The sequence below is a fragment of the Mastacembelus armatus genome, chromosome 22, assembly GCF_900324485.2.
Source record: "Mastacembelus armatus chromosome 22, fMasArm1.2, whole genome shotgun sequence".
NCBI classification, from domain to species: Eukaryota; Metazoa; Chordata; class Actinopteri; order Synbranchiformes; family Mastacembelidae; genus Mastacembelus; species Mastacembelus armatus.
Genome location: NC_046654.1, coordinates 603,435 through 619,586, shown reverse-complemented (window position 1 = coordinate 619,586; position 16,152 = coordinate 603,435). Strand labels below are relative to the sequence as shown.

The following is a 16,152-nucleotide window of genomic DNA, read 5'->3' as shown; positions in this document are numbered from 1 at the left end:
TTTAGTTGTTATTAATTCATGTTACTATTCAGCTTTAGTAATTAATACTCTCAACTCATATCCATAAAATTCCCATTATTACCCCATAATGTTCATTATCATATCAGACATATGAGCGTTGCTTAATTGTGCCGCGTTGAACATTAATGAATTTGTGCATTAAAGTTTCCTTCCAAAGGAGATAACTGCTGTAGTGAAATGAAATGACAAAATGTCTGTAAGCCGAAAAATACATTATAAATATTCAATGAATAAATGATCTCACAGCTTAAATGAAAAGGGAAGTTAACACAGAAGTTAAATATGTATTTGAGTAAATTGTGAGTTATAGACGCAAAGATTAACGTGTTTCTACATTTATTTAACAGGTTCAGAAGAAGAATCATAATCAGAAGACAAAACATGGGCTAGTTTACTAAAATAAAACAACAAAATAAAAATGCATTTAGCTTCGTTTTCATGTGTTTTCCAAATTCTGTGTTCATTGATGATTCGACCTTTATGATCGACAGACACGTTAAATCACAATTGAGTTTAATTAAGTTTATTTAAACCAAACTGAGTGTGTGTGTGTGTGTGTGTGTGTGTGTGTGTGTGTGTGTGTGTGTGTGTGTGTGTGTGGCAGAGGCAGTGCAGCCTGCCTGCTGCTTGCTGTCATGCTCGGGTTGATGCTAAAGCAGCATGGCAGGCAGAGATTGGTACAACAGATAGATGGTGTGAACACGTCCAAACACTGCAGGACATTTTCCAAAATGTCTCAATAACAAAGACACATAGACACAGGTGTTGTCTGTGCATCTACAGCCTGACATCATCGTCCTCTGCCACAGAGCTCCACTGCTGATGCTCATTAGAGAACAAATGGTGATTAATCCGCCGCTGAAAATAGTCCCTAATAAATGCACTAACTCTTATTTTTCTCTCTCCTCTACTTCTTCCTCTGCTACATCCCTCCCTCCCTCTCTTAGCATCAGATGTGTTGGAGTTCATACTGATCCCTGCATCGCCACAATCCTTTCCGAGGACGATTAGCTTTGTAATGACGCTGTGTGTGTGTGTGTGTGTGTGTGTGTGTGTGTGTGTGTGTTTAGCTGCAGGAGGCAAAGCCAGAGTATCTTGGTAGAGGAGGATCACAGTCCTTCATATTGCTCCTCCACTTCTTCCGCCTGTGACGGTGCTGAAGGTGCAGTCAGGTTTAAAGTATTAGAAAGTACCTTCATGTACAGCTGAGCAGCAGAATCCAATTTGTTTCCGTGCACGTGAACTCGAGACAAAATCAGATTTAAAGATGTTCGATGTCACATAAGCTTTTGCTAAAGCTACTTCGCCATCGTTATTTGCTGCTTGCACTGATGCTGTCTTTGAAAATCTCATAGCTGAGTCTGTTACTATGAAGAGTGTGGCCCAGAGTCTGACGGACTGTTTCTGCTGCTTTTCCTTGTGCTTTCCTCACAGAGCAGGTTCTATCCTGTAATTTTTCTGTCTTCATGATCAATGATTAACTTAATGACTGACTCTTTCTCTTTTTCTCTTCATCTTTTTCCCCCATTCTCGTTCTTTCTCTCTTCCTCTTCATGACTCCCCTTGTGTTCATCCTGTTTTTCTCCATTGGTCTTACTCATTTTATTTGTCTTCTGGAGTTCACCCTTTAAATATTTTCTCTTCATTTCACTGTTCATTCTCTCCGGTCTTGTCCTCCACCTTCCCTCCACTCTTCCCCTTCCATATTTACATTTTCTGTCCTCTTCCTCCCTTCTTTTCCTCCTCAGTACAGAGATTGGTTTTGGCACTTGCTCCCCTGATCAGTGATCACACACACACATAGAGCGAGCGGCGGTGTCATCACCATGGCGATGTCAGCAGGCGGGGCTTAATCCAAAGTGACACTTGTTCTCTGCCTTCCTTTCCCATCGCCATGGAAGCAATTACCCTCCTCCTGAAGGGCCTTTTGTCTAAGAGTGTGTGTGTATGTGTGTGTGTGTGTTGTCATCCTTGCGGGGTTGGCGGGGTGGAACCTCGGCTGCGGGTCACCTGATTGGCTGAATTGAAAGACGGGGCTGAGACAAGAACATCACAGGAGGACGGAGAGAAAGAGATTTAAAAACTGAGGAGAAGAAAATGTTTTCATCCTTCTCTCCATCTTTTCATTTGTCTTTGTTCCATTTAGCACAAATCTACTTTTTCCTGCTCTACATTTATCTGGTAACTGTAGTTTCAGAATCAGATGGATCCAACAAAATACAGACTGATCATCAAACTTTATTGATCCCTGGGGGGAAATTCCCAAGATACCCAGCAGTATGGAAAGTACTTCAAATTAGAAGTATATAAGGTAGTTAACGTCAGCTACCCGGCGGTATATAAAGTACTTCAAATTAGAAGTATATAAGGTAGTTAACGTCAGCTACCCAGCAGTATGGAAAGTACTTCAAATTAGAAGTATATAAGGTAGTTAACGTCAGCTACCCAGCGGTATATAAAGTACTTCAAATTAGAAGTATATAAGGTAGTTAACGTCAGCTACCCGGCGGTATGGAAAGTACTTCAAATTAGAAGTATATAAGGTAGTTAACGTCAGCTACCCGGCGGTATGGAAAGTACTTCAAATTAGAAGTATATAAGGTAGTTAACATCAGCTACCCAGCGGTATATAAAGTACTTCAAATTAGAAGTATATAAGGTAGTTAACATCAGCTACCCAGCGGTATATAAAGTACTTCAAATTAGAAGTATATAAGGTAGTCAACGTCAGCTACCCAGCGGTATATAAAGTACTTCAAATTAGAAGTATATAAGGTAGTTAACATCAGCTACCCAGCGGTATATAAAGTACTTCAAATTAGAAGTATATAAGGTAGTTAACATCAGCTACCCAGCGGTATATAAAGTACTTCAAATTAGAAGTATATAAGGTAGTTAACGTCAGCTACCCAGCGGTATATAAAGTACTTCAAATTAGAAGTTTATAAGGTAGTTAACGTCAGCTACCCAGCGGTATATAAAGTACTTCAAATTAGAAGTATATAAGGTAGTTAACATCAGCTACCCAGCGGTATATAAAGTACTTCAAATTAGAAGTATATAAGGTAGTTAACATCAGCTACCCAGCGGTATATAAAGTACTTCAAATTAGAAGTATATAAGGTAATTAACGTCAGCATTCTGCACAATGAGTGCTTTTACTTTGGATACTTCAAGTACATTTGGATGATGGTACTTTTGGACTTTTACTGCAGTCCAGTTCCATAAATTAGTCCTGTTCCTCCATCTGAACATGAATCTTGACCAAACTCAGACCTGTACAGATTTTAAGTTTAAACCTTATGTGTTCATGGGTGCGGTGATTTCTATCAGTTGATAAGGAATAGTAAAGGTGTGTGTGTGTGTGCGTGTGCGTGTGCGTGCGTGCGTGCGTGTGTGTGTGTGTGTGTGAGGACCTCAGACCTCTCCAGATTTCCCTGTCGGCCACCGTGCAGCGTTGCTCTGTGTCTAATCTCCCTCCTTCATCTCTCTTCATATTGCTCGCCGTGTTTCTCTTTATCTCATCGCAGACGTTCCTGCATGGATTTTTCTGTTTTTAAATATTCGTGCTCTCAGTTTGGCCTCGGTGGAGAGATGAGCTGATCATGTAAACAGATAGTCTGATATCTGGACAGAACAGAAAAATTAAGCTGAGACTTTATTCCAAAATACAAATTGAACAAAAATTGACTTTGGCTCAGACAAAATGAGGCAGGGAAAGTAAACTTGGTTTAATCTCTGAGGAATGCAACAACACAATAAAATCTAAACAGCCTTTCGGCAGGGAAGTGATTTGCTGCTTAAAATGTGTTCTGGTATTTAGAGCTTTGCTCCATTTGTTTTTCAGAGCTGTTGTTTCAGCTGTTGTGACTGTGACCAGTCCAGTAAATGGCCTGTGATGATGGTTCAGAAGGTGCAGGTGATGTTGTAATAATAACTCCTTAGCCCAAATCATCTTCTCTAAAACCTATGGTGCATTTCTGGTCAGAAGGTTTTTCCTGTTCTTGTTTGTTGTGTCACTTTTCTGGATGAAAAGTTTTGTTTTTGTTGAAGGTGTGCTGACATCCAAACTCCAAATAAGAGCTGATGCATTTACTTCAGTTTAGGATAGGTTTTTCTATATTTTCACTCGGACTGGGTCCCCTTTCACAGAGGCTGCCATGTTTCTACAGAAGCCCAGAATGGACAAACCTCTTTAGAGCAGGAACAGCTGGGAAACCTTAGCAATAACCTTAGTTTTACACCCTAAACAGGTTAATTGTATTTAAATTGGTAATATGCAGCAATCTACAGGAACCTCAGCTCCTGATGTGTCTCATGGCTTGGACCCAAAGGTTCTGTCACTCTGGAAGAGGGAGGAGTCGGGGCGTGGGGTCAGTCTGCAGCCTCATCACTAGATGACGCTAAATCTTAAACCTTCAAACCGACAGTATTGACTCAGAATGAAGTGGAATGAAGATGGAGAGAAGGAGCGATGAGGCCTGAGGCTCCACAGTCACACACAGTCTGAGGAGTTCAGACTGTAAATCTGTGCGTCCTGTCACATGACTGATGGTCGGTTTGACCTCACATCGACCTGGAAGTTAAACCTCGACCACCCAGAACCTCTCCCAGCATGCTCGCTGCCTACACACACTTAAAATAGTCCCACGCACACACATCCACGCACACACACACACACACACACATCTCTTCCTTTCAGCTGACAAGCTCTTTAAAAAGCCATCGACCCACCTCGCTGAACTTTACGACACCACACACACACATACTCACACACACACATACTCACACACACACAAACACACACACACCTCGTCTGGTGTGACAAGCTCTTTAAAACACCATCAAGTCACCCAGCTGAACTTTACGACATGGTTTCATTTCATGTTTATAAGTCCCAAACACTGACACACACACACACACACACACATTTACCTATTTAGTCAGTACGTAATAAATACGTCTGTTTGAGTCAAGGTCAAACACACCTGCTCATACACACACACACACACACACACACACACACACACACACACACACACACACACACACACACACACACACACATATAGATCTGCACGAGTGCATCTTTCATTAACAAAAAAATCTTCCTTTGTTTTTGTTACTGTTATCGATATAAAAATAGAATTTCAAAATAAGAGCACAGTTTAAAATGTTTCCTCCTTAGAACCTACAATTGAAACTTATTGTGTCTAAGCTGAAAAGCTCTAACTGTTCTCATTTGTGCTGCTTCGTTACACTTGAACTGCTTGAGGATAAAGTTGTGTAACAACAAACTTTGGAAGAACCGTGCAGTACGTACGCCAAACACACTGGGTACGAGTTTTAATAGTGAGCTTTCCTTCTCCACCTGCCCTGATCCCTGACCCTCATCATAACCATCTCCCATCGCAGCGTCAGGGCAAGACATTAGCCGTTTGTATTTCATGTCAAATCGGCGTCTGTGTGTATATTACGTGGTATTTGCATGTTATTCGTACATGTTGGTGTGAGGCTGGACTGGATTTTACCTTTTCAGGAACTTAGTTGGACTGTCGAAGTGTCTCTTCTCTCCTCTCCCTGTGCTGCTTGTTGTCCCTGATAACTAAATCCCACACAGTATGAAAATGATGTTGTTTGCCAGATGACAGCCATTATTCATCTCTAGCCCTAAACTCCTCCTCCTCCTCCTTCTCCTTCTCCTTCTCCTTCTCCTCTAAAGTGTTTGTCCGCTATCCCTCCATCTCTTCCCTCGCCTTTTCTTTACATCCCCCTCTCCCCCTTTTATCCCTCTAACACTTTTCCTCCTGCTTTTTTTTTTTTTTTTTTTTTTACTCTGGCAAAAATTAATCACCTGTCTTTGTGTGTGTGTGTGTGTGTGTGTGGCCGGCAGGAAGCCTACAGAGGTTTTAAGCAGCTGATTTATTGCCGAGTTAATTCATAATGGCGTCCAATGATGATGAGAGGCCGCGGGAAAGTATGGTCGTCACTGCTGTTGAAGGGTGAGAGAGAGACAGAGAGAGAGAGAGAGAGAATATAAACAGAGCTGCTCTTTGATATAAAGTAATTGAGTGGAAATTGATGGAGGAAGTAGTGGAATAAAGGAAAGGAGAGACTGCTTGTCAGGTACTTCATAATGTAGTAATACTGTGAAGTAATACTGCGAAGATGATTAGGCTGCAGGTTTCCTAAAAAAACAACTTCGTTGCCTGCAAAAGTTAATGTTTTCAAACTGTCTCCAGGAGTCAGAGGTCGTCCGACTCACTTTGTCCCAACCTTTGAGTCGTGACCCCACATGGGGTCAGCCGACATCCAAACAGGAGTCGACATTAAACTGAGAGTTGGTTCTTATAGGACTCCAGTAACAAACCACAAAACAGCACGAGGTCTTTTCAGTAGCTGTTCTGGAGCTTTTGCTGGTTTCTGAGGCTCAGACGTGTTGACTTGTTGCTGCTGTGCTAGTCTGGACAGAAACCTTCACTGTGGTTGATCCTTTTCTGGTGATGTGGTCTCTGTTCATTTGCTACCATGCTAACAAACGCTACAGGGACAAGGATGCATGAGTGTTGGTGGAGCAGATCTGGTTTGCAGGGGTTGATTCTGCATCCATGAAAGTCCCCTTTGCTTAGATTGAACGGATATTTCAGCTACTGCTTCATTTAATTGGAGGCTTCTTTCTCTTTCTTGTGACTCCCAACACTATATAATAATTCTGTGCAGGACTAACCGTGGCACGGCTCCTGTTTGGTTCTTTGCACTTCGCTCTGCTTAAAGCATTTTTAAATTTCCAGTTGTAGTTTCACATGAAAACAAAATATCTATGGACTGGAGTTATTGGTGTTTTCTGCTCCGCTGACACTTGAAGTTTAGTCTCCGGCAGTGAGTCACATTCTGCTCATCCTGCCTTCGTATAATCATCCATCCTCCTCTCTCCCCCCTCAGGCTGCAGGCTCTGAGGAAAGAGAAGTCTCGGGACGCGGCGAGATCGCGGCGGGGAAAGGAGAACTTTGAGTTTTACGAACTGGCCAAGATGCTGCCGCTGCCGGGAGCCATCACCAGCCAGCTGGACAAGGCCTCCATCATCCGGCTCACCATCAGCTACCTGAAGATGAGGGACTTCGCCAACCAGGGAGACCCGCCGTGGAACCTGCGCATCGAGGGACCGCCGCCCAACACCTCCGTTAAAGGTAGGGAGGTCACAGACGGGGCTCAGAGACCAGGTTTAAACTTTTAAACATTTTAAATGTGTTTGTGCTTCTGGGTTGGACCAGGACAGAAGTGAGTGGAACAGTTTTTAGTAAGAACCAAAAACTTTTTAAATGGAGCAGTGGTTTCCTGAAGAGCAAATCAGTTTCAGGAAAAATGTTTTATTCCTTTAGTTTAAACCCTTTAAATGGGGCCGGATATGTGCCAGTGTGTTTGGTCCTTTTCATGTCTGATCACACTCGATTTGAATTTTATTGTAGGAACAATTTCAGCTTATTTCAGAACTTCCTGTCCCAAGAACAGTGGCAATTCCAACTATCCACAGATCTCATTTTTAAAGCCATGTTTTTCAGTCCACACAGATGTGAACCTCTGGTTTATCAGTCCCCCTTGGCTTGGTGCAGATGTGCTTTCACCTAAGCTGTAAAACATGACTTCCTGCTGTAAAACATGACTTCCTGCTAGTTTCTAAAAGAATGTGGCAGCCAGTGAAATCAGCACCTCATCACCTAAATCTGACCAAAATGTTGAGTTCGCTCAGTTTGCAGTCGATGTGTTTCTTGATTTTTGGAGAATCTGAGCTCATGAGTTGCACTGGGTCACGTCTTGGCTCTGGATCTTTTCTCTTCTTGTTTCTGTGTGTTTGTGGAAATTAGTTTTTTCTATGAAGCTGAATCACTTTGAAAGTGGACAAACTGGATTTTTGACTTAGTCTGACTCCACATTTTAAAATCAGCTCGGCCTCTAGAAGGATTTTAGATTCAAACTAGTTTCCTTTCAGTCCTATCTAATCTATATCTATAATCTAAATCTATATTCATCAATTGAAACGTTTCCCTCTTGTCCCTGTTGACAGATTATTCTTGGAACTTTTAAAATAATTTCTAATCAAAATAGTATAAAGCCTGCACACACACACATAATTACCCAAATCATGATAATAATTCAAACACTTAAATGATTTCTCATTTTTTCAGTTTCAGAAAACTCCGTTTATTTAACATTACTTTTATAATCATTGATTATTTGGTGAGAGGACAAAGGTTTTTCATAATTTCTGTCCCATGTTTCTTCACGTTTCCTTCCCTTTTCATTTCTTACTGTCACTGTAAACTGAATCATGAAACGAGCCTTAGTCGTGTGTTTTACTCCACATAGCCTCGTGTCTTTATCTCCAAAGAAAGCTTTTATTCCTAATGAATGTGAACATACAAATGGGGACGTATCAGTGCTCCAGTTTGGCCCTTTAAACCGCTATCAAACAACATGGAAAAGCTGTGGAAACACACACACGGTCACACACAGGCAGCTAGCTTTGCGCTAAGCGATTTTCTGTGAAGGGAACATTAAGCTTTGATGAATTTCTGCCTGGAGTACCAGGGTATACACAGCACTTGTGAATCTAAGTGGAATTTGCCTTTGAAATGGGCCCTTTGTGTGACGCACTTAGAGGAGAAGAGGAGCGCTCGCTTTTAAAAGGGACGTTTGGGCTTGCAGGAATGACCCAAAGATGAAAGCAGATTGCCTCAAATTTCTGCCTGCGTGTGTGTCTGCGTGTGTGTGTGTGTCTGCGTGTGTGTGTGTGTGTGTGTGTGTCTGCGTATGTGTGTGTGTGTGTCTAGAAGAGCTACAGCTGAGATATTCGTCTGTCTGCACAGAGAAACGTGCACAAGAACAAGTACATGTGAATGTATGAAGGACAGTAAGTGTTTGAGTTTGTGAAGGTGCAGAGTGTGTGTGCGTGTGCATGCGTGCGTGTGGTTGCGGGGGGGGCATTCCTCAACATCTCTGAATGTGTGTGTGTTTGCCCATGCAGTCACACACAACAGCAGATGGCATCATTGTTGTCGATGCTTTGAAGAGGCACATGCATTTTAATGTGTGTGTGTGTGTGTGTGTGTGTGTGTGTGTGTGTGTGTGTGTGTGTGTGTTGGGTGCATGTTGTCTGTTGCATATTTCCTGTAACACAGACCCACATCCCGTCAGAGAGAACAGACCCAGGAACCGTAATGTCAGTCCCTGGACTGAGCCCAGCACCCTGCACTGCATCATGTTCTCCAGGATCTCACATGTTTGAGGTTTTCACTGCACTGGAAGGGGGTGCAAACGTTGAACAGTGAATTTGTTACTGCAAGTCATGAGTAAAATGCACATATTCCAGTGTAGTACAAGTACCTCTAATTTGTACTTAAGTACTTTGTTCCTCTCTGGCTGCTCCATGTGCAGATAAACAACAGCTTCCTTTGATTTCATCTTCATAGCTTCATGAGTGTCGCCCTCAAAGCACCGTGATGGAGACCCAGGGCCAGAACAAGCTCACAGCCACACACACACACACACACACACACACACACACAGCCACACACACACACACACACACACACACACACACACACACAGAGACAGACACACAAACACAGAGCAAGGTGAGGCTGCTCTCACCTTGTATTTCAGCATCACACACACACAGAAAATTCAGTGTAATCAGATTGTCCCTCTTACTGTACCTGCACACATGCAAACACACAGCACACACACTTTCTTCCTGCAGGGTTGTGTGTGTGTGTGTTCATGTTGTCTTCTCTCTCCTATTGACTGACTCTAATGAATGAATATCCTCCACAAGTGTGTGTGTGTGTGTGTGTGTGTGTGTGTGTGTGCCTGTTTCCTTTGTGTTATGTGTGTTGCACAGTGCTCAGAGACGTATCGATTTTGGCCTCTGTGTGGCTGCTCTGCATCGGTTCAGGTAATGAAGACAGGTGTGTGTGTGTGTGTGTGTGTGTGTGTGTGTGTGTGGTATTCCTCCTGATGACTCCATACTCTTTTACCCACTGAGAATATCCTCATTTAATGTTTTTCTCATCTTCCCTCCCTCTTTTCTTCATTTTCTTCCTCACATATCTTCCTCTCTTTACGGCGGCTTTCTCTTTCTTTCTTTCCCTCGATCTTTATCCGTATTTCAAAATATCAAAAAATTACAGATTTAATTTTTTTTGTTCATAAAGAAGCAGCTGGATATTTGCATTTAAAGGAATAACTCGCTGCTCCATAGATGATCCTTTAATCCAACTCAGCCCGTTATGTTTCAAGCTAAATGTTCTCAATGCCCTGTAAGTGGAGAAAATAGTCTTATTCCCAAAGGCTCCCGAGGTGAAAAATCCTACAACACCCAGGATGCATTGCGCTCAGTGCATCCCAGTGTAGTCCATTGTAGTTGTAGTGTTAACTTCCTGTTGACGAGAATCGAGCTGTAATGGACCAGCATTGGATTTTCCTCATGGTGTCCAGGTTGGAGTTTTTTCCAAAAAGCTTTGGTCACAGGTCACACAGAGGTCACAGGTCACACAGTGGTCACAGGTCACACACACATCAGTGCTCTATGACTCTCCATCCAGCAGGGAAGTGCAGGTGAATAAATGAAGCGCTCCTCTGTATGAAGCTCCAGTTTGTTTGTTCATTAGCACAAGTTGTGCTCAGCTCAGTTCACCTCCTCTCCTCCCTGCTCGAGCCTCCTCATCTTCTCCTTATGTCTCTCCTCCTCATCCTCAATTCCCTCACATCTTCATCCTCCTCTTCTTCACTTTCCCTTTTCTGTTTTAGTCCTCAGATTATACTTTTCACTTTCTCCCTTTCTTAATGTCCTTCCTCTCCCTTTTCTCTCTGCTTTCTTCTTCACTTTTCTCCTCTTCCTCCACCTGTTTTCTCCTCTTTTGCTTTGCTACACACCTTCATCTGCCTTCAACATCAGTCTCCTCCATCTTTTTTATTTCATCTTCTCCTTTTCCTCCTTTTCCTAACTTCCTCTTCTCTCCAGCTCGAGCTGCCCATCTCCTTTTAACCTTCATCTTCCTAATGTCCTCCTCACCTTCTCCTCCTTACCCCATCTTTGCTTCCTCCTCCTCCTCCCTCACTGACCTTTGCAGTAATTGACCCATCAGTTGCTCTTCTACAGTTTAGTGTTGGAGGTTTTGACTTCCTGTCAGAGAGTCTCCACATCTGCTGCAGGACGCCACACAAACAACCATGACCTTTGCAGCATCCTGACACTCACCCATGTGTGTGTGTGTGTGTGTGTGTGTGTGTGTGTGTGTGTGTGTGTGCGCGCGCGCACGTGCATGTATTTGTTTAGGACTCTGCTCACCAATACACCGTGTGACTGAATGTCGTTCAGTGTGTGGATTTTACAGCCGTGTGTGTGTGTGTGTGTGTGTGTGTGTGTGTGTGTGTCGGGGAGTCTTTCAGTTTTTGTGTGTTTGTCTGACAGTCTGTTGCGTATGTGTGTGTGACCCCCTCCGACACCTGGCTCTTCATTATGCATGCAGAGAGCAGCAGACACCAAAATGCCACACTTCATGAGCCAGTCTACAATCAAGACACACACACACCCACACACACATTCCCATAAACAAACATGCACACAAGTTTTACACATACTTTACTTGCACAAATGTGCACGTGTCCTTATTTAGGGACTCTAACATATACCTGCACCAGCGTAAACCGAGACACAGTCACATCTCGGCTGCTTTACATTCTGTGTAAAAATCTTCTCTCTGGCTCAGTAAAATATGAATGATGGCATTTTTTATAAGAGCCACAGATCTATTTATGGCTCCGTACAGGAGCTTTAGCCTGGTGTGTGTGTGTGTGTGTGTGTGTGTGTGTGTGTGTGTGTGTGTGTGTGTGTGTGTGCGCTGTGGGGGGTCATTTACTGTGTTTTTTAAAGTATTTCATCTGTGTCACCTTTAAGAACCAGTTTATCTTTGCTGTTGCATGTGAATGTAAATGCTGTGCACATTTAACCTTTGACTTCAGGAGTAAAAATGTTCATTATTAAAATCAGATTTAGTGCGTCTGAATCTTAATAGAGGACTGGTCTAGGAGTTTGGTCACTAAAACCTGGTTCTTGGTGTCGTTGTTGAAGCTTTACTTGAAGTGATGACATACTAGGTTTATTTTAGACCAGTCCGTGGATGCTGAACATATGAATTGGCCTTTGACAGTCACGTTGTTGTTCCGGGGTTTTAATCTTCTCTCTGTAAGATAAATAAATAAAACTACAACCCCATATGTTGTTTGTGCAGCAAGTTAGTGGAGTTATGGGTTTTAGTTATGGGACTGTAGGGATTATGGCACAAGGAAAAGAGGGTGATGTGGCTTATAAAGCGAGAGCGTCCATGTCGGGAGGCGGGTGGTGTGGATAAGTGGGTCAAACAACACAGGACTTTCTCCCTGGAGCCCAGAGTTTGATTCCAGTGTTTTAATCCACAGCTGAAACTCTGTGCTCATAGTTCTAACCATGATCTTCTTCTAACCGAGTGGTTAGTGTGTCTGACCGTGAAGAAATCGGCATGTTTACAGTGATTTGTGGTGAGGATGATTTATGACTGTTTCCATGACAACAAAGGTCCAGTGCATGGTGCATGTTGTTAATGTTAAGGGGACGCTCCGATGGGTCGTATCACGGGGTCGGGCCTGTTTGGTCGTGTAGGTCGGAGGAGGAGTTGGAGACTCTTGTTCCTGTGGCCTTAAGGGAATATTTCATTTGACCATCGTTCTCTGAACATAACCAGCTAGTTTCACTAATAAACACGTGGTGATGAAAACGTCTTGCTGGAGCACGTGTTGGCGTTTCGGTTGGAGGAGCTGTGGCGCTGGCGGGAGATGGTCAGGAGTTTAGCCATCGTCCTTCTCCTCCCAGTTTTTCCACCGTGATTCCTGCTGGGATGCCACTGAGCATAATGAGACACTGAAAACCTTCAGCCAAAGCAGAATCTAAACCAGTCAAGTCGAATCACGTCATCTGTCCCATCATATTGACAGGTCTGATTTCAGTAAAGCCACAGAAATATAAACTTAGCTCACCCAGCAAATTGCTGCTGTGGCTTTTATCTGGTTGAGAGAGCGACGCGTCAGAAATGATGTTGTGGAGCGTCGTCCACATTTTCCACTGATGTTTGTTGACTCCCGTGTTGTTAAGAGTGTGTTTTTAAGTGTGTGGGTGTGTTCCCATCCACTTAGCGTTTCATACAGCCAGACTGCCGCTTTATAGAAAATCAGCCTCCTGCTTAGCGACACAATAAGCGCTGAGAGAGAGAGAGCAGGGAAAAAAGAGAAGCATGAGAGGAAAGAGCCTGAATGGAGAAATGAGAGGGATAAAGACGACACAGCAGAGAACGAGAGAAAAATAAACGAGACAGTCAATTAGAGAGACAGAGGCTGAGGGGGAGAGAGCGCGAGCAGCAGGAGTCTCGTCTCCTTATGATCCATCTCGTCTCTTTGTATCAGCTGACGTTTTTATGATGCGGCCTGCTGGCTGGGCTAATGGCTTCCTCCATTATACTGAGGGAACACAGTGACCCCGACACCCAGATAAACACGGCGCTCGCCGCAAACCCGGACCACCTCCCCAACCCTGCCCGCAGCCCGGCCCAGACTCGGCGCCGTGGCAGCTGCTCTGCGTGACCCCGACATCCAAAATAAACCGAAGGCTGACGGTTTTATTCCGTGTTGGAAAATGATTCCCAGTAACGGAGCATCGCCATGCAGGTTTACTGAATCATAATTCATCTTCGAAATTACTGTCAAAATCCTCCAACTCATTTAACCTGACTGGTCAAATATGCTTCAGTTCACTATGATGAAGAGACATCAGGTCATGGAAGAACTGAGCTGCTGATATTAAATTCAGATCGTTTCATTTGCCTGACGAGAAATTACATGTTTTACTGCTGACAAAAAACTGTAACTGTAATTAAGACACATTTAAATTAGTGGACAAGTTGAATTTCAAATATTTGTGTTAGCACATTAATACAAACGTGACGGTGCAGCAACCGTCTCCCCAACCACCATAACCACCTTATGATCTTTTAAAGTCACGATATTTGTTTAATATTCATCAGTGGCCATGTAGTTTTGTATCGTCTCATAAACCAAACACACAGAGGGAAAACCTTCGTGCGTCGCACTCAGACTCGTGTGTGTTCATTAGTCCAGTCCAGTGTTTGCAGAAATATATTGTCAGTAGGTTCAATGTTCCCAAAGATGCCAAATGTTTCAGTCTGTGGTTTAATTCAACAGAAGGCACCTGCAAAGTTTAGATTCTTGGTTTCAGACCTTTCTGACAGTGTAAACCGCCAAAAGGCCAAAACGGTGTTTGATGTTACAAACAAACAGAAATCCTTACAATGGGACTTTGAGGTTTTTTAAAGTGGGTCGGTCAGATCACCTCTCATCTGCCTCCTGCTGGTAAATTCAGGTTAGTTGTCATTGAACAGCAGGATCGTCCTCCCACTGTCTCCCTCCTCCACTAAAGCTCAGTGGCATATGGGACACGGTGATAATGATGCCCCATCCAGCCAAACGCTCCTGTCACGCACAGATCTCACCTTAAAGCTAGAAAGACACGAGCAGGGTATCCGTGTCCTCCTCCACATCGTGAACTCGTCAGTGGCTGCTCGCTGTGGAAACCTGTGGTGTTGCCGTCGGCCCCCGTTTGGCTCTGCGGCGGCTCCGTCTGCCAGTCCGCACCGTGCACCGTGCACCGTGCATGCTCGCACTTAATAAACGGAGAGTAATTTGGCCAGCTGCAAGTGTGAGATGTTTTGATTCCCCGGTCGCAGTGTAAAGAAAAATGGAATGACAGAGGGAGAGGGAAACAGCAGTAATTATAAAACTAATTACCAAATGCTGATGATGCCCACAGGCTTTGCATAACTAAATTTAGATGAGGAAATTGCTTTCGGCTGCCGACGTGGCTGCCGGGCGTTTCGTTCATTTCCTTTTTTATTTTATTTTTTCGGCCTGCATGCTGTCACACACTCGCACACCAAAGAGGAAAATAATCACCATGGAAACAATTACCACGACACCTTTCCTCCTATATGTTTTTCTTTATTTTGCTGGCAAACACAAAACCGCCGCAGGAAGTGTTGTTGTCCAACACTGTGTAGTAATGACACGAAATATAGCTGCTAGTTTCTGTTTACCCCCAGAAAGACGTTACAATTAACTGGAGCACAGGACGCTGGGAGACAGACTGAGAGTCCTTCAATTACTGAATCAGGCTGTTTGTCTCTGTGGGTTTCGCATATGGAATCACACGTTTGTGTCGACATGCGTTTGTACAAAGCTGAGTTCTGACGCCTGATTGTCCTCCGGAGTGATCACAGAAGAAGAAGCTGTGCGTCTGTTCAGTCTCATTGATCAGTCCAGTCCTTCCCCTTCATCCCAGACACCCAAGTCCCACAGACGGTTCACATTAACAACGTGCGACTGGTTTTACTGGGGGGATGTGCACGCTCTGGTTCAGTGGGAGAAAATGACCCAGTTAGAGTCTCTAATGTGAGAGTCCAAGGGTTTTAAGGGTTTTAAGTCTGAGAGACTTCAGGGCAGGTTCAAGACATTAGAGTAACTGTCCAGGGCAGTTTAAAGGCCTTGAAAAGGACAGTTTTACAGTGTCTGAAGAAAGTTCCATGGGTTGTTCAAGTGTTTTATGGGACTCCGTTTGATTACAGGGATTTCATAAGTCTCTTCCAACTCTGTGTGGGTGTCATTGTCCTGATGGGATTTCCTCTACAGAGCAGGTTGTTCTATGGGATTTTAAGTCTTTTAGGTGGTTTTAGGGTCATATGAACGATTCAAAGCAGATCAGGGAGTTTACTGAGGTTCTTATGTGAAGGTTCTTCAGAGGTGTCTTCAGGTCTTCAGCACTGATGGCTCACGGACGCAGTTTGACTGGGTTTACACAGAGCTTCAGGTTTCAGGTGTTTACGATAGTTACAGTTTTCGTTGCCTTTTAAATAGCTCAAAAACTGTGACAGAAACTAGCTTCACTGAAACCTGATTAGTTAAATCCTGAGAGACTCAGGGGTTGTAGGTGTTTGCTTGAAGCGCTTAAAGTGACTTTGGTTGTTGGCGAAG

The 16,152-nt window shown here is 43.5% G+C and overlaps 1 protein-coding gene across 1 annotated transcript in view; it reads left to right on the top strand.

Moving 5' to 3' along the window:
* npas3 (neuronal PAS domain protein 3) overlaps nucleotides 1-16,152 on the top strand; it is a 223,096-nt gene that overhangs the window by 85,375 nt on the left and 121,569 nt on the right. The window contains 1 exon segment of the mRNA XM_026306705.1: nucleotides 6,964-7,208. Within this exon segment, the coding sequence (XP_026162490.1) occupies nucleotides 6,964-7,208 (245 nt within the window).